Here is a 27,626-nt window from a genome sequence, read left to right as displayed (position 1 = left end):
CCCTGCCATGTGATTTGGGTGCAGAGAACTCAATGTATCACTATTTGCAGATGACATAATACTATACATAAGTGACCTCCAAAATTCAACCAGAAATATCCTGTAGTTAGCAAACAAGTATGGGAAAGTGGCAGGATAAAAATTTAATTCAAACAAATCAGTAGCCTTTTTTATACAAATGATAATCAGGTTGAGGAAGAAATTAGAGAAACAACACCATTCACAATAGCCACAACAGTATAAAATATCTTGGTGTAACTCTTATGAGGGAAGTGAAAAATATGTACAAGAACTGAAAATCCCTAGTGGAAATTGACAAAGACCTCAGAATATAGAAATATGCTCCATGATCATGGATTGGTAAGATTAATATAGTGAATATAGTCATCTTACCAAAAGCAATCTACAGATTGAATGCAATCCCCATCAAAATTTCAACACAATTTTTCATAGACATGAAAAAACAACTCTTGATTTCATATGTAAAAAAAAAAATCTGGGGAATCACGATGTCTACACTCAAGCTTTATTCATAGCAATAATGATAAAGATCTCATGGTATTGGTTCAGAGGCAAACAGGTTGATCAATGAAATAGAAATGAAGACCCAAAAATAAACCCACATGTCGAGTCTAGTGCATTGCAGTCCCAAGTGAGGGTAGCATTAATCAGAACAGAGAGGATGCACAGCAATAAAATGTCAATGCATAGCTGACTGAATATTCCAGCATCCTTTATAGACAAGAAGAAAAAAGATTTCTCACAGATTCTAATTCTCAACAATTTTGTTTCTCAAGAAGTGGTCCCAGTAAGTTGCAAAGAACAATGTGTACACTATCGCCAATAGGAACATGGAAGGGCAGGACATGCTACACCAGTACCTGAAGCTCACTAGTAGCATTTGCATTTCGGCAGAGTTGGGGATCCAGCCAGGAATCCCCAATTATAAGCTGTTGCTGAAATGTAGAGCCTCTGAAGTCTCTTAGTACCTCTATCAGGTCTACAACAGCATTTGGAAAATCTAATAAATGGGTCCATTCAGCCTATAATCAGTGCAAGCCAAAAACTCTTAAATGGAAGACACTGTGCTGGGATGGTATCTGATATCAGCTTGCAAAGGCCATATGCATACTATCATACAACAACTATGTGGGCATATATATGTATATATATATATATATATATATATATATATATATATATAGGCACATACTATATATTCAAAATATGAGACTCATAAAGTATGAAGAAATAAAGCAGTTACATTTATCTGAATTTCTTAGCTTTGATATTGCTGGTAGTTGTTACACCATGTACTGGAAGAAAAAATCCAATCGAACAAAAACAGCAAAAATAGTGGGAACAATAAATCAATATAGTAGGTAAAATATAATACAAATAACCGATCACAGTTGAAGAAGATCATAGACCCACTTGGGTTATAAAGTGTACAAGAAAATATAGTACTCTTCTGCTGAAAAATGATAATTAAATGAATTTAATCTTACCATATATTATTTCATTATTACAGATATTTTAATTGACACATATAACCCACAATTAGATCTTCATCTTAAAAAAACTACAAATTATGGTTTTATTACAAGATCATGATTTTTCTATATTTCTTATCCAAGTACAGCAGAATCTGGAAACAGTGAATTTGCGACTCATCATAAATGGGCCTAACGTAGGAAAACACATAGAAATGATGGCTGTGGTATTCATTACCCACCAACTGGGATCATGTGAAAGAGCAATATAGCCTTGTAAAATGGAAGAAAGAGTATAAAATGCTAGAAAGGTGCAAACAAGAATCAAGATGGTCTGTGTGGCTCTGTTTTCAGGGGAGCTTCTTGGAGAAGGGTGAGCATAGAGGATGTGTTGCACCCTCTTTTTGTGTACATAAAGTATTATAATCATGAAGGTGCTAGAACATACAATGAGAAGAGAAAACACAAGTTCAGGAAACACACAAAATGTGGTATACAGAAAGTCTACTATTCTGTCATGGCCTAGAGAATGGCAGAATTCAGAATCTCTCTTTTGGGTCTTGTTTTTGCTATTCATCTTGGTAGATGTATACACAGGGAAAAGAATATTTACTAGCATAAACAAGATCCAGAAGAGAGAAATGGACAAGCCTATAAACTTTGTTGATTTGACTTTAAATTCCTTCCAGTGGGAATTTGTGGGGCTGATGGTGATTGCCTGGAAGACACTCAAGAGACAAGTGGTGATGATAGACATGTTCCTGCCAAGTCTTTGAACATATAAAATAAGTTTGCACCCAACATCATTGAATAACTGGTTCCACCCAAAAGCCCCCATTATCTGGGGGAGTCCTTTGGAGATAATGATCAAAGAGTTAGATGTGAACACATGTATAAGAATCATGTCTATGGTCTTTATTGTGTGTTCATTGTAGTAAAGAGTTAGATAGTAGAAAAGAAGAGAGAAATTTCCCAGAATACCAAATATACTCTGAAATGAGAGTCCTATTCCTATTGCCATGTTCCTGTACTCCATTAGGTCATGCAGCAATTTTCCATTTAAATTATGGCATCCATAAAATCATGTTAAAATATATATAAATTCAGGTATTTACAGACAGGAGTTCTATTGCATTGGATTTAAATGTTAGCATTAAGAATAATGGTGTTCCATCCTGTTAAACACAATGGCTAGTGAGTTGAAATGGAAGGAATGTTCATGTCTACATTTCAGAATGAACTGCAGTTTACAAATCATACTGGAAGAACATACACTTTTGTCACCAGTTCAACATGAAATTCATATGGTACTCATGTGACATGAAAGTCATAAAAGTGCACATGTTATATAACAGTTTATTTTGAACTGTAAACAAAAAAATTTATTATAACATGGAGAAGACTATACCCATATGTTCATATGAAAAATTGGATCATGTTTTACTAAGAAATAGATCTCATTAAATGTCACAAAAATTCATTCATATATGACAAATCCATGGTTGCTTATTCAAAATCATATTGTGGGAAAGGGCAATGGACTTGTATCCTGTGTGTTGAATCTTACCAAATGACAATAGAATGAAAATAGGTGATTAAAAATAACAATGTGCAAACAAACAATAGTTTCTAACCGGAGATGTCCTCACATGGCCATTAGCAGTGAATTGTACCATTAGTGTGATTGTATCATTAGTGGTGAGCTGATACACTACAAGGTTCTCTGAAACAATGCAAATGAAAGAACAATGCATTCATAAAAACAAATTGCATCAATAAACTACCTAGGAAAATATGAGTATGTACATGATTATTGCATTTATATAGAACAGCATAGGCCTACATTGATTAAATTGCATAAAAGAATGAAGAATAGATATAGAACTATATTCTCACAATCACATACCAACTTATAACTACACAGAGCAAAGCAGTGATTTGATGACAAAGAATGGTACCAAATATAGTTGTCAAGTTTTTCTAGGTTTTATGTAGGGTAGTTCAGGTAGTATTTCATGCTAAATATTATCTGAATGTGGCATAAACCATTCTAAAATTCCACTACCACAGCCTATGAATTGCAATCCAAAAATAATCACTTATTTCATGAAGTGGGCATTTTGAAAGGGAATTGGAGAGGAAGAGAATGAGAGGAGGAGAGGGAGGAAGCTGCAGTTGGGATGGAAAGTAAATAAACAAATTAATTAACGAAAAAGAAAAATAATTGGAATGTACTAGCTAATACACTGGTTTTCTCATTACATGTATACATAAATCCAAGTATGACACTGAATCCTTTACTTGTACACATAAAAATAGTAACCATTATGAATTGTGTTGAACAAAACAAATAAACCAAAAAAAGGAAAAGGAAATGTAAGAATAGATAAGTTGTGTGATATTTTATGAATATTGGTAACATATCATGTGGCATAGTTACATATGAACAATTTTTTTAAGATTAGGATTGTGTTCAGGCTTCTTGGCATTGTGGGATTCATTATTTTCATTTTCTGGTATGATTAAATGCCTTAATTTAAGTTGTTTTTATCTACCTGTACAAAGAAAGCAAGAATTTCTGGTACAGATTTTGATTTTTTATTTTCCTTTTACTTAAACATTATTTGCTATCCCTGGGTTCCTGACTGACTTTGCTTTGATAAATGCTATAAATGGGACAACTATGGAATCTGAATGTTAATAGTTTGTTTTGTACAGTAGAACACAGAGGACACTGGAGTTCAATTAGACAAAAAGGCTTCTTTGTGTGTACTCTCACACATCAAATCCTGATGGTCCTGGTATCTTCTGTCCATGCCAGCCTTCTGTGATCATGAAATCCTTGGAGATTCTCTAAACACTTTGCCTTTTGAGACACTCATAAGAAACATAAAATGAGCTTTGGTGATTATCAAGATTAAAACATCTCAGAAAAGTTCTTGAATCTCAATGCCAAGTGTTGTCATTGTCACTGCAGGTGAGATAAAGATTACAGTTTGGAGAGATATGAAGTCACAGAGCTATGAAACTTTATCTCAAGACTGATCGCCCTCTCTCTTCCATAGTGATGGCTTTATGCAAGGATCTGTACACACAGGAGCTGAAGGTTCTATTGAAGAAAGGAGTGAGGTATGCAGCTTGTACTGAATCTGTGAAAAGGCAAAGAAAAGAGGAAGTCTGGCAAGTGTTCAAGTCTGGAGAATGAATTTTGGGGTGGAAAGACATGCAATTTTCAGTTGCCATAATAGATAAGTGACTGGGCTTTCAGCAGATTTGCTAAAAGTACTTGTCTCTAATCTGGTGCTAATCGATGATATCCCCAACATGGTATGGTAAAATCTTTTCTGATGCTTTGATAAGTCATCCCAGATATATATTGAACTTGACCTCAAAAATGCTTTGGGACAAAGTAATTATTTCATTCACATTTCCATGTCTCCATAATTTATGTGAATCCTACACTACTTTTTCAATATGACAATTGGGTGCTGGGGTGTAAGTTTTACCTGATTAATGAAGATTACAAAGAAATAATGTTCATCTAATATAGGATAAAAACTATAATCTGAACCTGCATTTATAAGAAAACACATTTTGTGGTAATTGAATATACCAGGACAAAACTTGTACTGCTCCGAAAAATCAGTGGTGAGATGATTGTAGAGGCTGCTCTCCATCACAAACTCAGAAACATACATGATGAAGGGAAGGTGAAAATGTTATGGTGAGTTTTGTACAATGTTCATCTAAGAGAATGTACTACCTGTCATTTCCTTTTGGTTGGTAATATGTAGATGTCACTTAAAATGTATAATGGGCTTAGGAAGTTTTAGAACTAATGTTGACACCTATAACTGTGGCCATGCCAGGCAATGATGTCACCATTAAACTATGTTCTAAGCACATATTTTGATTAAATTTATACAATGGATAAGTTACAAGCATAAATACAAGCCTTTAATTCCAAGTTTCTAATAATCTAATTTCTTTTGTATGTGTCTGTGTATGTGCATTTGTGTTCAGGTGTGATCTCATTCAATTGTGTTTGTGGATTCAGAAGACAAACTCAGTTTTCCTTCCTTATACAAGTCTGATCTTGTTTCTTTTAGGAACAATGTCTTTCACTGGACTGGAATCCAATGTATAGCAATCCGTGATTGCAAAATAACTTTCTTTTTTATTGTAAAGTATATAATTTACTTTCTTTTTTTAGTTGGATATTTCTTAATTACGTTTCAAATGTTATTCCCTTTCCCAGTTTTCTGTCTTTAATACCCCTATCCTCTTGCCCTCCCCTTCTATAGAGTCTTCCCCTCCCCATCCACACCCCTTAACACCCCCTGCCTCTCCAGTGGTTAGATAAGAAGCATATGATATTATCCTGTTATCATATATTAATCTTATTCAGCTCATATTTAAACAGTTGGAGAGAGTTTATGAATATAACTTTCACAATTCCTAGAAGACACAGGGTTTTCATAACTCCCCATATCTTCTAGCTCTTAAACTTTTTCTTCCACATTTTCAGAAATGACCTGTGAATCTTATGTGCAAACATTCAATTTTATGTGTTCCAGTCAGACCTGCACTCCACAAATTTACATCACAATTTGTATTTGTATTGGTATTATGTACCAAATTGATAAACCAAAAATCATATATACTGCTGTCATTTTACAGATTGTGTATATTATATTATGTATTAAAGAATAAACAAAAACACACATATGCATGTGTATATGCGTATACTATATATATATATAAAATATACCTGTTTGTTACATATATACATATATGTGTATATGTGTATGTTTGTGTGTGTGCTTGTGCGTGTGTGTATGTGCGTGTGCGTGTGCGTGTGCGTGTGTGTGTGTGTGTGTGCGTGTGTGTGTGTGTATGTGGAACAGGCTCTGTATGGCTATTCCTTCAGTCTCTGTTTCAAACTTTGCCTCCATATCCCCTCCTTTGAATACCTTTATATCTCTCTTAAGAAGTGAAGTATCCCCATTTTTGTCATCCTACTTCTTAATCTTTATTTGATCTGTGGTTTCCACCTTGGGTTAACCAACCTTTGAGCTAATATCCACTTATAAGTGACTGCATACCATGTGTGTCTTTCTCTGATTGGGTTACCACACTTGGGATGATATTTTCTAGTTCAAACCATTTGTCAATGGATTTTTTTGATAACTGAGTAGTACTCTATTGTGCCCATGAACCATATTTTCTGTATCCATCCCTCTGGTGAGGGGTATCTAGGTTTTTTCCATCTTCTGGCCAACATAAATAAGGCTGCCATGAACATAGTGGTACACGTGACTTTATTGTTTGTTAGAGCCAGAAATATAGCTGGATCCTCATGTAATGCAATGTCCAATTTTCTGAGGAAACTCAAGACTGATTTCCACTGTGGTTGTACCAGTTTGCAATCCCACCAACAATGGGGGAATGTTCCTTTTCACTACATCCTGTCCAGTATCTGTTGTCACCTGAGTTTTTGATATTAGCCATTCTGACTAATGTGAGGTGGAACTCAAGGTTCTTTTGATTTTCATTTCCCTGATGACTAAGGATGTTGAACATATCTTTAGATATTTCTCAGCCATTCGATATTCCTCAGCTGAGAATTCTTTGTTTAGCTCTCTATCCCATTTTTAATGCTCTTATTTGACTCTGTGGAGTCTAACTTCTTAAGTTCTTATATTTTGGATATTAGCCTTCTCTCAGAGGTAGGATTGGTAAAGATCTTTTCCCAATCTATTGGTTGCCATTTTGTCCTAATGACAGTGTCCTTTGCCTTCCAGAAGTTTTGCAGCTTTATGAGGTCCCATTTGTCAATTCTTTTTTTTTTTTTTTCGGAGCTGGGGACCGAACCCAGGGCCTTGTGCTCCCTAGGCAAGGGCTTTACCACTGAGCTAAATCCCCAACCCCCATTTGTCAATTCTTGATATTAAAGCATAAGCCATTGGTGTTTTGCTAAGGAAATTTTCCCCAATCCCCATGTGATCAAGACTCTTCCCCATTTTTTTTATTAGTTTGAGTGTATCTGGTTGGATGTCGAGGTCCTTGATCCACTTCTACTTATGCTTTGTACAGGGTGACAAGAATGGATTGATTGACATTTGTCTACATGATGATCTCCAGTTGAACCAGCACCATTTGTCAAAAAAGCTATCCTTTTTCTTTGGATGGTTTTAGCTCCTTTTTCAAATATCAAGTGACCATAGTTGTGTGGGTTCAGTTCTGGGTCTGCAATTCTATTCCACTGATCTACCTACCTATCTCCGCACCAATACTATTGCTCTGTAATACAGCTTGAGATCAGAGATAGTGGTTCCCCAATAATACTTTTATTTTAGAGTATGCTTTTCTCTATCTTGGGTTTTTTGTTATTCCAAATGAATTTGCAAATGAATCTCTCTAACTCTATAAAGTTTTGAATTGGAATTTTGATGGGGATGCATGTAATCTGTAGACTGCACTTGACAAAATGCCCGTTTATACTATACTAATCCTTCCAATCCATGAGTACAGGAGGTCTTTCCAACTTCTGAGATTTTCTTCTATTTCTTTCTTCAGAGACATGAAGTTCTTGTCATATAGATCTTTCACTTGGTTAGTTAAAGTCACACGGAAATGTTTTATATTATTTGTGACTATTGTAAAGGGTGTCATTTCCATAATTTATTTCACAACCTATTGATCCTTTGAGAAGAGGAAGGCTACTGCTTTGTTTGAGCTAATTTTATAAGCAACCACTTTGCTGAAGTTGTTTATCAGGCTTAGTAGTTCTCTGGTGGAACTTGAGGGGTCACTTGAGTATACTATCATATCATCTGAAAATAGTGATATTTTGGCTTCTTCCTTTCCAATTTGTATCCTTTTGACTATTATCCTTGTCTATTTCTCTGGGTCAGAAGTCAAGTACTATATTGAATAAGAAGGGAGAGAGTGGGCAGCCTTATCTAGTCACTGATTTTAGTGGAATTGCTTCAAGTTTCTCTCCATTTACTTTGAGGTTGGCTACTGGTTTGCTGTACATTGCATTTACTATGTTTAGCTACAGGCCTTGAATTTGTGTTCTTTCCAAGACTTTTAACATGAAGGGGTGCTATATTTTGTCAAATGCTTTCTCAGCAACTAATGAGATGATCATGTCGTATTTTCTTTGAGTTTCTTTACATACTGGATTATATTGTTGGGTTTCCATATTTTAAACCATAACTTTATACCTGGGATTAAGCCTTGACCATGATGGATGACTTTGTGATTTGATTTTGGATTCGGTTTGTAAGAATTTTATTGAGTATTTTCGAGTCAATATTCATAAGGGAAATTGGTCTGAAGATTTGTTTCTTTGTTGAGTCTTGGTTTAAGTACAAGCATAATTTTGACTTTATAGAAGGAATTGGGTAGTGTTCCTTCTGTTTCTATTTTGTGTAATAGTTTGGAAAATATTTGTATTAGGTCTTCTCTGAAGGTCTGATAGAAATCTGCCCTAAATCCATCTGGTCACAGGCTTTTTTGGTTGGGAGATTTTTAATAACTGCTTCTATTTTTCTACAAGTTATGGCTTTGTTTAGATAGTTTAACTTTTTCTGACTTAACTTGGGTACCTGGTATTTGTCTAGAAAATTGTCCATTTGTAGTAGTATCTGATGAATTCTTTTTAATTTCCTCATATTCTGTTCTTATCTCTCCCTTATCCTTTCTGATTTTGTTAATTTGCATATAGTCTCTGGGCTCGCTGGTTAGTCTGGTATAGGGTATAACTATCTTGTTGATTTTCTCAAAGAACCAGCCACTGGTTTTGTTGATTCTTTGTATAGTCCTTTTTGTTCTACTTGGTTTATATCAGACCTGAGTTTGATTATTTCCTGCCTACTACTCCTCTTGTGGGTATTTATTTCTTTTTGTTCTAAAGCTTTTATGTGTGCTGTTAAGCTGCTAATGTATTCTCTCCCCTGTTTATCTTTGCAGGAATTCAGAGCTATGTGCTTTCCTCTTATAACTGCTTTCATGTATCCCTTAAATTTGAGTATGTTGTGCCTTCATTTTCACTAAATTTGAAGAAGTCTTCAATTTCTTTTTTTATTTCTTCCTTGACCAAGTAATCATTGAGTAGGGCACTGTTCAAATTTCATGTATATGTGGCCTATCTGTTCTTATTTGTATTATTGAAAATCAGCCTTAATCCGTGATGATCTGATAGGATGCATTGACTTACTTCTATCTTTCTGTATCTGTTGAGGCCTGTTTTGTGACCAGTTACATGGTCAATTTTGGAGAAGGTACCATGAGATGCTGAGAAGTAGGTATAACCTTTTACTTTAGGATGAAATGTTCTACAGATATCTCTTAAGACCATTTGGTTCAAAACTTCTGTCAGTTTCTCTATGTCTCTGTTTAATTTCTGTTTCCATGATCTGCCCATTGATGAGAGTAGGGTGTTGAAATATCCTACTATTACTGTGTAGGTGCAATGTGTGATTTGAGCTTCAGTAAGGTTTCTTTTATGAATGTATGTTCCCTTGCATTTGTAGCATAGATATTTAGGATTGAGAGTTCATTTTGGTGGATTTTCCTTTGATAAATATCAAGTGTCCTTCCTTATCTCTTTTGATGCCTTTTGGTTTAAAGTCAATTTTATTCAGTATTAGAATGGCTACTCTAGTTTGTTCCTTTAGACCATTTGCTTGGAAAGTTGTTTTCTAGACTTTTACCCTGTTGTAGTGTTTGTGAGGTGTGTTTCCTACATGCAGCAAAATGCTTTGTCCTCTTTACATTTCCAGTCTGTTAGGCTTTCTTTTTATTGGGGAATTGAGTCAATTGATACTGAGAGATATTAAAGAATAGTGATTGTTGTTTTCTTTTATTTTTGTGATTAGAAGTGGAAATATGTTTGTGTCTTTCTCTTTTTTTGTTGTTTTTGTTGTTATTGTTAAGGAGATTACTTTCTTCCTTTTTCTAGGTTGTAGTTACCCTACTTGTGTTGGAGACTTCTATCTATTATCCTTTTTGGGGTTGGATTTGTAAAAAGCTTTTTTGTACATTTGGTTTTTCATGAAATATCTTGGTTCATTCATCTAGTTTAATTGAGAGATTTGCTTGATATAGTATCCTGGGTTTGCATTTGTGCTATCTTAGGGTCTGTATGACATCTGCCTAGGATCTTCTGGCTTTCATAGTCTCTGGTGAGAAGTCTGATATAATTCTGATAGATCTGCCTTTATAAGTTATTTGACATTTTCCCCTTTCTGATTTTAATATTCTTCCTTTGTTTTGTGCATTTGGTGTTCTAACTATTATGTGACAGGAGGAATTTCTTTTCTTGTCCACTCTATTTGGAAGTCTGTAGTCTGCTTGTATGTTTATGTGCATCTCTATTTTAGGTTGGGGAAATTTTCTTCTATAATTTTGTTGAACATACCTACTATTCTTGATTTTAATTTTTCATTGTGTCCTGGATTCCCTGCATGTTATAGATCAGGAGTTTTTATGCATTTTACGTTACCTTGGATGGTTGTGTCAATGTTTTCTATGGTATCGTCTGTCCCTGAGATTCTTTCTTTTATCTCTTGTATTCTGTTGATGATATTCACATCAATGACTCCAGATTTCTTTCCTGTTTTTTTTTCTCCAGGGATGTCTCCCCTTGGGATTTTTTTTTATTGTATCTATTTCTAATTCTAAATCCTTGATGGATTTGTTCAATTCCTTCACGTACTTGGTTGTGTTTTCCTGTAATTTTTAATGGATTTTTGTGTTACCTTTTTATGAGAGGTCACAGATGGCATTAGGTGATTTCCTCTTGGGTCAGTAATGTTGGCAGAGAGTATTCTCCTCTGAGTTCTCAGGAGGGTCCACACTTCTGAGGGCCAGCTCTCTCCCTCACTGGATTTGTGTGCAGGGAGCTGTGTGACTGGTTCATTTCAGGTCCAGGTGCAGACCAAGTTTTATTTTGTAAAAGGGGCCAGTGCCATGTTTAGTCACATGATCAGTGCACGTCTTTCTTTTTCTTTCCTCTTTCTTTGTTTTCTCATCCCAATTGTTGCCCCTACCATCCTGATTCCCCCTCATACAGTCTCTTCCTACATTCCTCCCCCTCTTCTCCTCTAAGTGGATGGGCTTACCCGTGTATCATCCCACCACTATGGTCCATAAATGCCTTCCAAGTTAGGAGCATACTTTCTAAATGAGGCTCGACAAGGCAGTCCTTTTGTCAAGTAGATTCCATTGGCAGGCAACAGATTTAGGAACAGCTATAGCTCTAGTTGTCTGTGACCCATATGACCAAGCTCCACATCTGCTTTATATGTTCTGGGGCCTTGATTCAGCCTGTGTATCCCCTTTGATTGGTGGCTGGGTCTCTGAGAGCTCTCAAAGGTCCAAGTTAGTTGACACTATTGGTCTTCCTATGGAGCTACTATCCCCTTTAGAGCCTTCAATCCTTACCCCAATTCTTCCATAAGTATCCTCAACCACTTTTCAATGTTTGTCTGAGAGTTTCCATATCTGTTTCAGCCAGTTCCTGGGTAGATTCTCTCAGAGAACAGGAATGATAGACCTCTAACCCATAACTATGAAAGAGTATCATTAATAGTGCCAGGGATTGTTGCTTTCCCATAGGACGGCTCTCAAGTTAGACTGATTATTGGATGACCATTCCTTTCATTCCCTTAGGCCATGCTTTGCTTTCAGACAGAATAGGGGCTTTATGAATTCTCAGATACCTGGATTGGGGGAAACTTTCTAGGAGTCAATTCTAGGTGACATTGGATAAGGTGCATAACAGTGTGGCTATGGAACATCTTGAGGATATCTCCTGAAGTCGAGCAGGACTCCCAGTGGACAGATAAGGAATCCAACTTACTCACAGAACTTGGACCCAACAATACCTTTTAAATTAAGTCAAACATTTTCAAACTCTTCTCTCCATCCTCGTTCTGGTTGCAAAAGGAACATCATTGTCTACACCAAACATTTACAGAAAACATAGAAGATAACAAATGTGCTTGGCTATACAGTAATAATGGACACTCCTCTTTATAGTTTTCAATTAAACTTTAGGTAGCCTCTTCACATAATGAATCCTTAAACAACTACTTGTTTGTGAAAATACTTGATTGTTATATGGCCACACTGTGTGTTTCAGTTAAAATTTGTGTTGCTCTGAAAACAAATGGCAATCACTGGAGACTGACAGAGTGAAATAGATACTGGGTGATATAAGAAGTGTAAAATATTCTTTCTCTCCATCATTTTGTCCTTCTGTTCATTGAATGAAAGTTAAATGTCGTGTGCTCATTTCTTAAGCATTGGTTGTATTCAACTTCCTAATTTCAAACTATCTCCAATGCTGTGGAAGTTCTTAGGTCAGAGTGTTTTTCAGTGACTATAATTGGTATTTCTATTACCACAGATATCCCATGGCAGATTATTCTGCAGCATGCTCCTGATCTTGTGTTCAACAAGCTCAACAAGCCAGGAATTATAGGTAGGTAAATTTTAAGAGTTCTCATTCATAAACTTTAAGTTTCTTTCTGTAAGATGCTGTATATCCTGAAAATGTCCTTTTTGTATGATTTAATTATCTGAAGAAAGACTCAATATCATAAAGTGTAACAAAGATTCACAACCCTGATCAAATATACATGTTATTAATATTTATGAAACTTTAGAAAGTTTGTTATCTGGCTCTATAGCTCTTACTGTTCATCCTGTAGAGAACCCATACTTACCATGATTTCTAAGCAATACTTCCAGAAACTCAGTTCTGGTTGTTTTTGTTTTGGGGCCTTTTTTGATAGATTATACCATAGATTACTAGAATTCGTAAATGAAACTCTTTGCATACTGTACATGTATTATAAACTTGAATATTTCTTGTGGGTGACAATTCTAAATATACATAGGCTGAGATCGTAGGATTGTAGAAAGTGCAGTCTAACTCCAGCTTATTTTTATAGTGAGATCCCATCTGACCCTCTTCGGTACAAAATAGAAATAAAACATTGACAATTACATTTGTTATAATTTTATAATATTAAGTAAATAATTTAGCTTTGTGGTATTATCAGTAGAGGTTTGAAGATGGAGATATAGTTTCATGCCTGTTTACCTTTAAGAAATTTGATCAATGCCTTCATATGTTGTACTTTGCATAAATGCAATTCTAATATAAGTACTTATATGTTTCTGAGTGATTGTTCTGATGCTTTTGATTTTTCTGACTACTTTACTCTTTTTTTTTTTTTTTTTTTTGGTTTTTTTTTTCGGAGCTGGGGACCGAACCCAGGGCCTTGCGCTTCCTAGGCAAGCGCTCTACCACTGAGCTAAATCCCCAACCCCGACTACTTTACTCTTTAATTTACATTGATGTACAGTCATTGTTTTGTATTACCTGAGGTACTACACTTCCAATACACATGTATGGAGGTCATTTTTTTTTTTATAAAATTCTACTTGTAATACTTTCTCAACTATATCCATAGCAGCTTTATCCATAACAGCCAGAAATTGCAAATAACCTAGATGTTTCTTCACTGAAGAATGGATAAAGATAATGTGGTCCATATATACAATGAATATTATTCAGCAATTAAAAACAAAAACATCATGAATTTCAGGTAACTTGAGAATATCATTATGAACTTTGCAGCCAAATGGATGGAACTTGAAAATATCCTGAATGAGGTAACTCAAACCCAAAAAGATATGCATGCTATGTACTCACTAATAAGTGGATATGAGTAAAAAATTAGAGAATACCTAGGATATAATCCACAGAACACAGGAAGGTTAGCAACCCTAAGGGACTAAGTCAGGATGTTTCAATCCAAATTCGGAGGGAGAAGAAAGCAATCACAGGGGCAAAGGAAGGAAGGGACTTGAGTGGGAGATGGAAGGGGAAGGAAAAAGGGGAAATGATCAGATACTGGGGGCAGGAGAGAAGCCCTAAAAAATCATGCTGAGTGTTGTGACCCAGTTCCAAAAGGACATGCTTATAAATGGATATTAGCCATCACATAACATATAACCATGCCAACCTCCAGTTATCTAAAGAATCTAAATAAACAGGAGGGCACAGCAAGGTTACTTGGATTTCACTTAGAAAAAGGAATAAAATAGTCATAAAAGGGCAGATAGAAAGAGGGGACTTGATTGGAGAGGGCATGGGGACATAATTGCTGATGGGTTCAGGATCAGGTATAGGGAAGGACAGGAGATATTGCATCTCCAGCATATAAGAGTCTCCAGTGAAAAGGGAAGCACCCAAGAATAAATGGTGATGACACTTATGGAATCCAAAAGCCTTGGGAATATGGAACCTGAGGAGGCCACCTTTTGTAGCCAGGCTATAACCCCAGGAAAGAAAAGGGACATAAAACAACCCACAAAAATTTTCAACCCAAAAATTATCCTGTCTATAAGAAAGGCAGGGGAGAAGATGAGGCAGAGACTAAAGAAAATGGTCAAACAATAGAAGGACCAACTTGAGACCATGATCAAGCACACTATTCATGACACTTTGATATACTTGCAGACAGAAGTGTAGCACAACTGTTTTCTGAGAGGCTATACCCAGCTGCTGACTTAGAAAATGCAGACACCACGGCCAAAGAGTGGATAGACCTTGTGGGGTTCTTATGGTAGAGTAGGGAGAAGGAATGCATGCCCTGATTTGGATAGGAACTCCACAAACTAACAGAGTCAACTACTCTGGACCTTTGGAGCTCTCAGAACCTGGATCACCAACCAAGGTGGTGGACTATTCTGGATTCATTTCCCTACTGTTAGGCATCTGAGCTAAAGTCACTTGCATTGACTCCTGGTATCCTGCCCCATCCCAGGTTTCTGGGGCTTCCTAGAGATTTTCTCAAACCCCCTACTCCAGGCACTTGCATATTTCAATTCATTCTCCCATCTCTCTGGCCCTCTCTCCTGTCTCCACCCCACACCTGTTCTTGATCCCTACAATCCCCTCCTTATCCTCTTTGTTACCCAAATCCCTTCTGCCTCCTATGACTATTTTATTCCCCCTTCTAAATGAAATTTAAGCATCCTCTCTTTGGCCCTCCTTCTGTTTCAACCTCTTTGGGTTTCTGGAGTGTATCATGGTTATCCTGTACTTTATGGATAATATCCACTTATCAGTGAGTACATACTATTCATGTTCTTTCATGACTGTGACTTTTGTGAGGTGACTGTGTTACCTCACTCAGGATGATATTTTCTAGTTTCATCCATTTGCCTGCAAAATTCATAATGTCTTTGATTTAAATAGCTAAATAGTATTTCATTCTGTAGACAAACCACGTTTTCTGCATCCATTCTTTGGTTGAAGGACATTTGGGTTATTTCTATTTTCTGGCTATTACAAAAAAGCCTCTATGAACATAGTAGATCATGTGTGTTTGTGGTATGGTGAAGCATCTATTGGGTATATCCCAGGAGTAGAAGAGCTAGGTCGTCTGGTTGGAGTATTTCCAATTTTCAATGGAAACAGAATATTGATTTTCACAGTGTTTGTGCATATTGTAATCCCACCAGAACTGAAGACTTTTTCCTCTTTCTCCACATTCTCACTGGCATGTTTTGTCCCTTGTGTTACTGCCTTCACCATTCTGATTTGTATTAGGCAGAATCTCTGGGTCATTTTGATTTGCACTTGCCTGATGACTAAGGATGTTGAACATTCCTTTAAGTGCTTGTTGATCACTCAAGATTCCTCTGTTGAGAATTCTCTGTTTATTTTTGTGTCCCATTTTTAATTTTTTTTTTTTTTGGTTTGGAAACTGAAAAGCTTCTGTTAGACAAAATGAAAAACTGTCTACAGACTGGGAAAATATCTTCAATCATACTACATCTGACAGACACTTAATATCCAAAATATATAAAGAACTCACTGAAAGTTATTAACAATAAAATTACTTGTTCTGAAACCATCTTGCTAGGCTGCAGACTATATCTTTGCAATCCTGAATTCAAGTGATTCTCCCACACACAGACACATATTCAAAATTAGAAATGTTTAGTGAAAGATTTAACTGAAACATTTTTTTTTTGGTTTTGTTGTTTGTTTGCTTCTTTAATGATTTTAACAGAAAAGTGAGGCATAAAAAATGGAGTCCAGGAACTTGGCAATAGGAATAGTGCTCTCACTTCAAGGTGCACTTGGAATTGTGGGAAACTTTTATCTTCTTTTCCACTATATACTCCTTTACTACAATGAAGGCACATTAAAGACTGTAGACTTAATTCTTACACATGTGTTCACAGCCAACTCTTTGAACATTTTCTCCAAAGGAATGCTACAGATAACTAGAGCTTTTGAATGGAATCAGTTCTTTAGTGATATTGGATGCAAACTTATTTTATATATTCTCAGACTTGGCACGAGTATGTCCACCAATACCACCTGTCTCATGAGTGTCTTCCAAGCTATCACCATCAGTCCCTGGAATTCCTGTTGGAAGGATCACATAGTCAAAATTCAACGGCTCATGGGCTTCTTCATTTCACTCTGCTGGGTCCTACACATGATGATGAATATGATGTTCCCTATGTATCCATCCATCAGGAGGAAGACCAAAAACATTACACAAAAAAGAAATGTTGAACTGTGTTCCTCTTTTACAGGAAATGATAACATAGTAGAATCACTATACATAGCATTTTGGGTGTTTCCAGAAGTCTTGCTTTCGGTTGTCTTGGTCATTTCCAGCAGCTCCATGATTTTCATACTGTATGGACACAAGAAGCGGGTTCACCATATCCACAGTTGTCATGCTCCCCCCAGAAACTCTCCTGAGTCCAGAGCCACCCAGAACATTCTAGCGCTTGTGTGCACATTTCTCACTTTTTATACCCTCTCTTCTATCTTACAAGGCTGCATTGCCTTTTCTCATGATCCTAGTTGGTGGCTAGTTAATATCACAGCTATCATTTCTATGTGTTTTCCTTCTTTTGGACCCTTTATCATGAGCCATGATGTCACTATTTCCAGATTATGTTCATCCTGGATGAGGAATATAAAATTACTATAATCTTTTAATAAGAATATAAATGACATTTTTTAATAATTCAGAGTGTCTAACAATCTAGTCAATAGATTTCTTCAAAATATCAGTGTAATAATTAAAGGCAGATTATTTTAATACTATGATCATTTCATAAATTAATAATAGTATATCCTTCTTTATAGACTATGGTCTATTTAGTCACAGGTTCTCAGCCACACTCACTCTGCTATTTATAGACTCCATTTCATTGTGTCTTTGTTTAAGCATATCGTAATGAGGTTTGTTACTTTTGACATAATTGTGCCACTGTTGCATAAATGAGAGTGTCTTGTCAGGCCAATGAGCTTTCAGTTCATAGAGTTTATTGCTGGATGATATCTATTCACTTTTTCTTCAATAGAGAGCATATTACCTTCCAGCACAAAGAAAGATAACCAGTATAGGTATAACTTATAATTCAGAACCTGTTTGATTTCTTCATATTTTATGACTCAGTGATTTTGCACTTACATATACATTCTCACCATTATATTTGACCCAATGTACAATAAATTGTGCAAGCTGAAATCAAATATTCTAGCATAGAAAATAAGGAGGAGAAAGACATGAAGTCCTAGCTCTAAATGAAATATTGTTGGCATTAGATAGCAGCTGAGAGAGAGAGAGAGAGAGAGAGAGAAAGAGAGAAAGAGAGAGAGAGAGAGAGAGTTAGTTTGCTTTACCAGTGTAGGCACAGATAGGCTGAACACATTCATGGTCAGCAATATCCCCAAGTGTACTTGGGCAACACAAATTTAACTTAACAAGATTAAAAATACATTTGAAAGTTCGAGATAGGGAAGTTCTGAAAGAATTGGAGGTGATTGAATATGATATTTCATCATCACCAATCTTTGCCTCCCATCTATACACTGCTCATGAGAGGTGCTACAATATGTGAGTAGTCGACGATTCCATGAAGGCTTGGGTCTATGGTGAATTATCCATAAGAGATTTTCACAGGCTGTAGTTTGGGGTTTCAGAATTGTGTAGCTTCTCTAAAAGTTATTAATTGTAGTAGTAGGGATGAGAAATGTCCCCCAGCACATCCAAAATGTCCTGCAGCACTTGGTCTGTACTTAAGGTTATTATTATATGAGGTTTACATGGTATTGTGGGAGGAAGTACATCACAAAAGGTTGAGTTTGAAGTTAAAATGTTATGTATTTTCTAGTTTGTCCTCTCTGTCATATGATGAATTTAAGGATGTGCGTTCCAAGAATTCTATATTTCCTACTACTTATAATCCTATCTTCTTGACCTACTGGTCACATCGTCCTGGAACCTTTAACCCAAATAAACTCTTCCTTCTATAAGTTGATTTTGTTCATGAGGTTTCATCATTGCAACGGGAGCATAATTGATATACTCATGCTCCTGTAAGAATCTACTTACTCATAATCTTGTAAGTCAGTTCAATAAACTTATTAGCTTACAAAAATATTGAGCATGATCTCAATCCTTATCCAGTGCAATAAAGTAAGCTTTTTGTGAAGAAGAGAAAAAAATGTCCATGATTCCTTCTTCCTCTTGAATCACTTTTTCAATTCCTAGTATCATTCCATCATTTTACATTGAAAGACTTTTGCCTTCAGCTATTCAACTTCTGCATCAGAATGGAGTTTGGATACATTTATAATATTAACTGAATTTTAGTATTCCTACTCATGAGTTCTTAAAATTTCATTGTGGTAAGAAGATTCTAGGAAGTTAATTTAAATTATCCAACAGAGGTGTCAAGCTTTGATATACTGTTATTATAAGTATGTCGCTCTAGAACTTTCTGTAATATTCGTAGCAGCTTTGTGTAAACAATGGCATTGTTGTCACTGTCAGGCTAAGACATAAAAGAAATATTTACAAATGTTCATGTAATGGTGCTTCTGATATATTTGGAGGATTTAAAATTATTTTCAGTTTGCATGCTAAACAGTTGTCTATGATGGTATTTATTTAGAATTTCTTAGAGGCATCCTCAAGCACTATGTATAGTTTTGTTTCCATAAACATTCATACTATCCTAAATTGTTGGAATCATATAAATATTCAATGTTATTCCCATGGTATAATGCTATTATAGAGACTTCTGAGGCCAAGTTGCTTTAAGGTATTGCAGTCTCAAGGTTAATTTGTACAAAACCAACATTTTTGATTCCATAGACTGAATCATCATTGTACCTTTCAGGTAAATTATTACTTTCTGTTTATTTTTTAAGAATGTGTACTAATTAAATTCTTTTATTCTTTAATTTTCCTCAAAATAATCTCATATTCTCTTTCCAAATCACCTTAAATTTCATGGCCACTTTTTAAAAAATTATACATATATAATTTTAAATCATATCTATATGATATATAGATATAGATATAGATAGATACATAGATATAGACAAATATAGATAGATAGATAGATAGATAGATAGATAGATAGATAGATAGATAGATAGACAGATAGACAGATAGATACATACATACATAGATACATAGATAAATAGATACATAGATACATAGATCCAGTGGATATACTTTTCCTCTGGAAAAGAACAGTTCTGATCTCTGCTTTTTGCAGTTACTTGTAGTTCTTGCTGTAAACTTTGAGCATTTCTCTGTGTAGTTTCACAGGTCCAATGGAGTTTTCCTATGAACATTTCATAACTCATAAATCAGTGAAGACATGAAAATTGACATGTGATAAAGTACTATGGTATTGAAATTATATCATTACTCGGGTGGTCATTGAAGTCTGTTTATAAACTACTTTCTTTGCAATTATGAGGAACAGACTTCAAAATCTATAAATCACATAAAAACGTAAATGGATATGTCTACACACCTATGTCATGCAAGTACTGTGAATGCAGAGACAGAAGTTTTCCTAAACCTACTAGGCAGTCATGCTACCCTACTAAGAGAGTTCAAGAGAAGTAGAGACTGTATCTCAAAATAAATAGATCCTAAAACTAAGGCTTTTTTTCTGACTACACAGAAACACACACACACACACACACACACACACACAATTTGTTAGCAATTTTAAATCAAAGCTTTGCCTTAGCAACGATTTCATTATATCAAATTATCTTCATAACAGTTTTGGACATATCAAGGACTCTTTTATTCATTAGCTCATTTTCATCCTAAAACCGTTTTCTGATCTTTCCTAAATTTGTACTTTATCTGTTCCCATTTCACAATACCCTTTTTAGGCATGTGTACTTACCAGACATCATTGCTTTGATTCTCTGCCTCTCAGACTGAAAAGAAAATGTTTACCTGAATACTTCCTCAGTAGGCTGAAAATTTTACAAACCAATGAGTTCTTACAACAAAAGAGGGCAGAGGTGGTAGTTAGAAACCTAGAAAACTGCATATGAATCTATGACTCTTCTATCAGAAGAGCAATTTCTAATGCACCTGCAGGGGTAAAAGTCAGTGCTTTTATTGGAAGTTAAAATCATTTCTGAAACTTTTCCTGCAGCATATAATTTAAGACAACAATGAAGGGTATTTTTGTTTTTTTTGGTTTTGTTTTTTTTGTGTTGAATGAAACAGCATGCTTACAAGAGTCTAATTTTTCTCAGGCCTAAATGTTAAATGGAATCAAATTTGGAGGAATAAGGTATTAGAGTCATTCTCTGAAATCTGTATCATTAGTCTCCAACCTATTAATAGATCTTATATAAACACTAATCGTATATAAACACTACCAAGTTAATTTTTAATTTTCAGATTAATGGTGCATCATATAGAGCACTCAGCTGAGACGTCACTAAGAAATTCAGAGATGGTCAATAATGTATCAGTAGGAGATACATGATACAGGAATAATCTTTGCTAATCACTGTATATAAGCATTGCTCTCTTGTACAACTAAATACAAAAGTTCATAAATGATAATGGAATATGATGAAGTTAAAAATATCACCCAAACAATGACTGGAGTTTTAAACATAGTCCTATTCATAGAAGAATCTATATGTTACTATACCTCACTAAGGTATTAACCTATACCAGTAAAAAAATCAAATAACGTACTGCTATTCCCTAAATCTAAAACCATTGAATTTGCCTATGAGAAGCACAGTTATATTTAATGAAGAAAATAAGGATCATCCATTTTCAGCAATTAGTGAATAAACATAAGTTCTGAACATTTATGATGGATCCTCTGCTCAAAAACATTTAATTTGGGGGAGTTTTAAGCCAACCGAGAGTAACAGAATATAGTCCAAGGCCTGGATCACTTCTGATTCACCTTTAAGACCGTGAACCTGAGCTCTCTCTATTTCAGTCATGTATTAAAGAAATTGGAAACACAGAAAACTATTGTGATCATGGTCACATGTTATTAAAAAGGAAAGATCATGTTTAAAAGCAATCAAATAAAGAAGCAGATAAAACAGAAATATAGAACACAATTCATCAAATTCTGTGAGTTAAACACCCAGAAGTGTGTACCAACCTGAGACCACAAAAGAGTCTGCCACTTCTGCCCACATTTTCCTACATCACTGGAAACTGCATAGTGCTTATGGACACAAGAATATAGGAACAGTCATCTTCCAGTACCTATGGTTCTGGTCTCCACCAAAACTGAACTGAACTGAACTGGTCAAACAGCTCCCTGCACCCAAATCCTGTTGTCAGGAAAGCTCGACCCTCAGAAGTGTAGACACTTAGATTAGACCAGAAAACATATTTCTCCCGTCCTATAATAGTCAAAACGCGAAATGCACAAAACAAGCAAAGTTTATTAAATCAGTAAGGGACAAAGGTCAAGTAACATATAAAGGCTGACCTATCAGAATTACACGAGATTTCTCACCAGAGACTGTGAAAGCCAGCAGATTCTGGACAGATGTCGTACAGACACTAAGAGAACAGAAAGGCCAGCTCAGGCTTCTTTATCTAGGAAAACTCTCAATTAACATTGAGGGAGAAACCAAGATATTCAATGACCAAATGAAATTAACACAATATCTTTCTATGAAGTGGGCCCTACAAAAGATAATACATAAAAAAGCACAACACAAGCAGGGAAACTACACCATAGAAAAAGCAAGAAAGTGATCTTCTTGTAGTAAACCCAAAAGAAGGGAAACTCACAAACATAATCCCACCTATCAATACGAAAATAACAGGAAGCAACAATCACTATTTCTTAATAACTCTCAATATCAATGGATTCAATTCCAAAATAAAAAGACATAGATTAACAGACTGGATACATAAAGAGAATGCAGCATTTTGGTTTATACAGGAAACACACCTCAGAGACAAAGACAGTGACTACTTCAGAGTAAAAGGCTGGATACACACTTTGCAATCAAATGGTCTGAAGAAGCAAACTGGAGTAGCCATTCGAAAACTGAATAAAATCGACTTTCGACCAAAAGGCATCAAAAGAGATAAGGAAAGACACTTCATATTCATCAAAGAAAAAAAGCCACCAAGGTGAACTCTCAGTCCTAAATATCTATGCTACAAATGCAAGGGAAACTACATTCATAAAAGAAAACTTGCTAAAGATCAAATCACACGTTGCAGCTCACACAATAATAGTAGGATATTTCAACACCCTACTCTCATCAATGGACAGATCATGGAAACAGAACTTAAACAGAGACATAGAGAAACTAATAGAAGTTTTGAACCAAATGACCTTAACAGATATTTTTTTATTAACTTGAGTATTTCTTATTTATATTTCGAGTGTTATTCCCTTAACAGATTATTTATAGAACATTTCATTCTAAAACAAAAAGGATATACATTCTTAGAACCTCATGGTACCTTATCCAAAATTGACCATATATTGGTCACAAAACATGCCTCAACACATGCAGAAAGATAGAAATGAGCCCATGCATCCTACCAGATTATAATGGACAAAGGATGGTCTTCAATAAAAAAAAAAAAAAAGGAAAGCACACCCACATATACATGGAAGATGAACAACACTCTACACAATGATAACTTGGTTAAGAAAGAAATAAAGAAATTAAAGACTTCTTAATATTTAATGAAAACAAAGGTACAACATACCCAAACCTATGGGACATAATAAAAGCTGTGATAAGAGGAAAACTCATAGCTCTGAGTGCCTGGCAAAAGATACAGGAAAAAGCATATGTCAGCAGCTTGACAGCACACCTAAAAGTTCGAGAACAAAACAAAATAAATACACGCAAGAGGAGTAGAAGGCAGGTAATAATCAAACTCCATTCTAAAATCAACCAAGTATAAACAAAAAGGACTATACAAATAATCGAAAAAACCAGTAGCTGTTTCTTTGAGATAATCAACAAGATCGATATACCCTTAACCAGACTAATCAGAGGGCCCTGAGACTGTGTCCAAATTAACAAAATCAGAAATGAAAAACAAGAAATAACAACAGAATCTTAGGAAAGTCAAAAAATCATCAGATCCTATTATAAAAGACTATATTCAACAAAACTTGAAAATATGGAGGAAATGGTAAAGTTTCTAGACAAACACCAGGTACCAATGTTAAATGAGGAAAAAATAAACCTTCTAAACAAACCTATAACTTCTAAAGAAACAGAAGCAGTAATAATTCTCCCAACCAAAAAGAGCCCAGAACTAGGAGGTTAGTGCAGAATTCTATCAGAACTTCGTATAAGACCTCATAAGAATACTGTCCAAACAATTCCACAAAATAGAAACAGATGGAGCACTCCTAAAATCATTCTATAAAGCAACAATTACTCTTATACCTAAAACCTCATAAAGACCCAACAAAGAAAGAGAACTTCAGACCAGTATCCCTTAGGAATATTAAAACAAAAATACAAAATAAAATTCTTGCAAATTGAATCCAAGAACAAAATGGTCATCCACCATGATCAAGTAGGCTTCATCCCAGGCATGCAGGGATGGTTTAATATACGGAAAACCATCAACGTGATCCATTATAAAACAAACTCAAAGATAAAAACAAAGTCATCATTTCACTAGATGCTGAGAAAGCATTTGACAAAATTCAAGATCCCATCATTGTAAAAGTCCTAGAAAGAACAGGAAATCAAAGCCCATACCTAAACATAGTAAAAGCCATATAAAGCAAACCAGTAGCTAACACTAAACTAAATGGAGAGAATTGAAGCAATACCACTAAAATCAGGGACTAGACAAGGCTGCCCACTCTCTTCATACTTGTTCAATAGAGTTCTCAAAATCCTAGACAAAGCTATCAGACAACAACAGGAAATGAAAGGGATATGAATTAGAAAGTAAGAATTCAAAATATCACGATTTGCAGATGATATGATAGTATACATAAGTGACCACAAAAGTTCCACCAGAGAATTACTAAGCCTAATAAACAATTTCAACAAAGTGGCTGTATATAAAATTAACTCAAACAAATAATTAGCCTTCCTCTGCTAAAAGGATAAACTGTCTTGGGAAAGAAATAAGAGAAACAAAACCCTTCATAATAGTCCCAAATAATATAAAAAACCATAGTATGGCTTTGACCAAGAAAGCAAAAGATCTGTATGGTAAGAAATTCAAGTCTCTGAGAAAGAGATTGAAGAAGATCTCAGAAGATGGAAAGATCTCCCATGCTCATGGATTGGCAGGATTAATACGGTAAAAATGCCCATTTTACCAAAAGCAATCTATAGATTCAATGCAATCTCCATCAAAATGATCCCTGAGAAGAGAAGAAAATTGTCACCCAGCTACTTGAGAATGGTCAAATGCTAGAGGCACAAAGAAAAAAAAATATTAGAAAGTGGAATGCTCTGGGATCAAGAATTAATCATATGTATGGTCATCAACTCTTAATCAGAGAAGACAGTAAAATGATGATATAAAGAAGGGAAAAATAAAGAAGGGAAAAAACAACCAGGAGACTATCATCTTGAAATATGTAGGCCATTTCAAACCTCGATTCGTAGTTTTCCAATACTCAGTGCCTAGATTTGACTTCAGAGACACACCATTCTGTACAGGAGCATACATTGTGACTGTATTAATCACATCAATAATTTTTGATGTATTATAATTGATAAATATTTAGGACTACTTCTATGTTCATAACTTTTACTACAGTAAAATGAAATTTCAAAGGAAAGGACATAAAAACAGAAATACAAGATGATTCACCATATATAAAATCATCATAATCCTGCACCTTCCATGGTTTGCATAAATATTTGATGGAAAATACATTCCATTCATTGACAACATAGGACCTGACAGAAACCTTGGTAACACAGTATTAAATCTCATAATGGAGTTTTTTTGGCAATGAAGGGATTTAAAAATACAAACATTTCTAGGCTTATTGATTAATCACATAAGTCTGAATTCCCTAATGACATAAGGCTTTTTTTTCATTATTGGACATTTCTTTATTTACATTTGAAATGTTATTCCCTTTCCCAGTTCCTGTCACTAAGGCCCTAGCCCACATTTTTAAAGTTAGTTTTATATCATGAAATTTCTGCTAATTTTTCAGTAGTTAGGATGATATCCTCAAGTTATTCTCTAGTTCCAAAAACACAGTCCATGTCAAGATGAACTTGATGAGTAAATAATACTCAACATTTAATTTTTAGTTCTGTATTTCTATAACAAGGTCTCTATAACCCCATCTATTAGAATCAACTATGTAGAAAAGACTGGCTTCAAACTCTGGGGAGGTCTGTCTGCATTTCCCTCCTGACTGCTAACAGTAAGCATGTACTGTCATGCCAAGCTTCAATATTAATTTTTTCACTGAATAATTAAATCTTTCGTGGAGTCAACATGTAGCACTATCTATCAAATAAGTTAGTTATTGAAGAATATCCCTTTGACACTCAGCTATATCACATGAAAACCAACATTGGACTGAATGATATAGCATATCAATTAAGTTTTTGTGAATTTGAGAGCATAGATCAGTTGTTAAGGTCATAGTCATGTAAATAAGAAGACCTCATATGAATCTCCAAAAAAAATTTTTCAAATGCTTTTTGTTGGGACATGCAACCATCCCAAATTTGTTGTCAGTATCAGGAGTACTTGTGGGATTCCATGACCAGCAGGCTAGACTATTCAAAGCATTCTAAGCCATTTAGAAAATCTTTCTCAAAAAAAATAATGAATATTAAGATGAGGCTTTTAAAAACTGTACATAAATAATGATGTCAGCCTGTCCTCTCTCTACAAATACACCCTGACACACATGGGCACAAAAAAAAAAACAAACAGACAAACACAGAAACACAAAACAGGTATAAATATATACACACTGAGAAAGAATGAAAATACACTTGAAAATGCAGGTGAACTTGCCCACAAGAATTCACATGCAAATATGAACACAAAATAATACTAAATTATTATTTATTCCAGTCTTAAGGCTTATAGTTACTAACCTTGGGCCTTGATGGTGATAGATGGTAGGAGAGGCCATTGGTCCTGTGAAGGCTAGATGCCACAGTGTAGTGGATGCCAGGGTAGAGAGGTAGAAGCCAGTGGGTGGGTGAGGGAGGGAGAACTCTCCTGGAGTCATGGGGTAAGGGGATGAAATTGGGGGGTTTCTGTAGGGGAAATCAAGAAAGGGGATAACATTTGAAATGTAAATAAAGTAAATATGCAATAAAAGAAAAGAAAAAAGAAAAAGAAAAAATGTCTAAAAAAGGAAAATAGAGCAAAATGGCCCCAAGATTAAAATAAAAATCATTTGTGAAAACATTTCATAAATATTTTCATTTCTGCCTAGACATTGAGAATGTTTGTGAGACTGACTATAAAAAGAATGGATGTATTACTTTGGTGAAGTAAATTTCAAGAGAGAATAGCATTGAATCTGTGAAATATTTATTACAAACAACTATTGTGCAAGTCTACAATAAAAAGGATCAGGTAGGGAAAAAATTCGAAATACACAATGTGAGTGAAAAATTACTGGGAAATGTAATGTTGCAGTCAATGCATATACTGGTAGAAATAGGAAACATAAAAGATATTAGATCCTTATGCAGACCCTTTATGATCTGCAATAAAATAATAAGATACAACCCTCAATGGAAGACCCCAAACAATTATT

At 35.1% G+C, this 27,626-nt stretch overlaps 2 protein-coding genes across 2 annotated transcripts; one reads left to right on the top strand and one right to left on the bottom strand.

Annotated features, from left to right (window-relative positions):
• Positions 1-1,608: 1,608 nt before the first annotated feature.
• LOC116892768 (vomeronasal type-1 receptor 4-like) lies at positions 1,609-2,556 on the bottom strand. The gene has a single exon (XM_032894646.1). It carries the CDS (start codon positions 2,527-2,529, stop codon positions 1,609-1,611), a length of 921 nt encoding a protein of 306 aa, XP_032750537.1. The 5' UTR covers positions 2,530-2,556.
• A 14,062-nt stretch (positions 2,557-16,618) lies between these two features.
• On the top strand, positions 16,619-17,542 carry LOC116893490 (vomeronasal type-1 receptor 4-like). The gene has a single exon (XM_032895237.1). The coding sequence runs from the start codon at positions 16,619-16,621 to the stop codon at positions 17,540-17,542; it is 924 nt and encodes a 307-aa protein (XP_032751128.1).
• Positions 17,543-27,626: the final 10,084 nt, after the last annotated feature.

Source organism: Rattus rattus, chromosome 2 (genome assembly GCF_011064425.1).
Source record: "Rattus rattus isolate New Zealand chromosome 2, Rrattus_CSIRO_v1, whole genome shotgun sequence".
Lineage (NCBI taxonomy): Eukaryota > Metazoa > Chordata > Mammalia > Rodentia > Muridae > Rattus > Rattus rattus.
The sequence above is the reverse complement of the archived record's forward strand: the minus strand, read 5'-3'. Positions and strand labels throughout refer to the sequence as shown.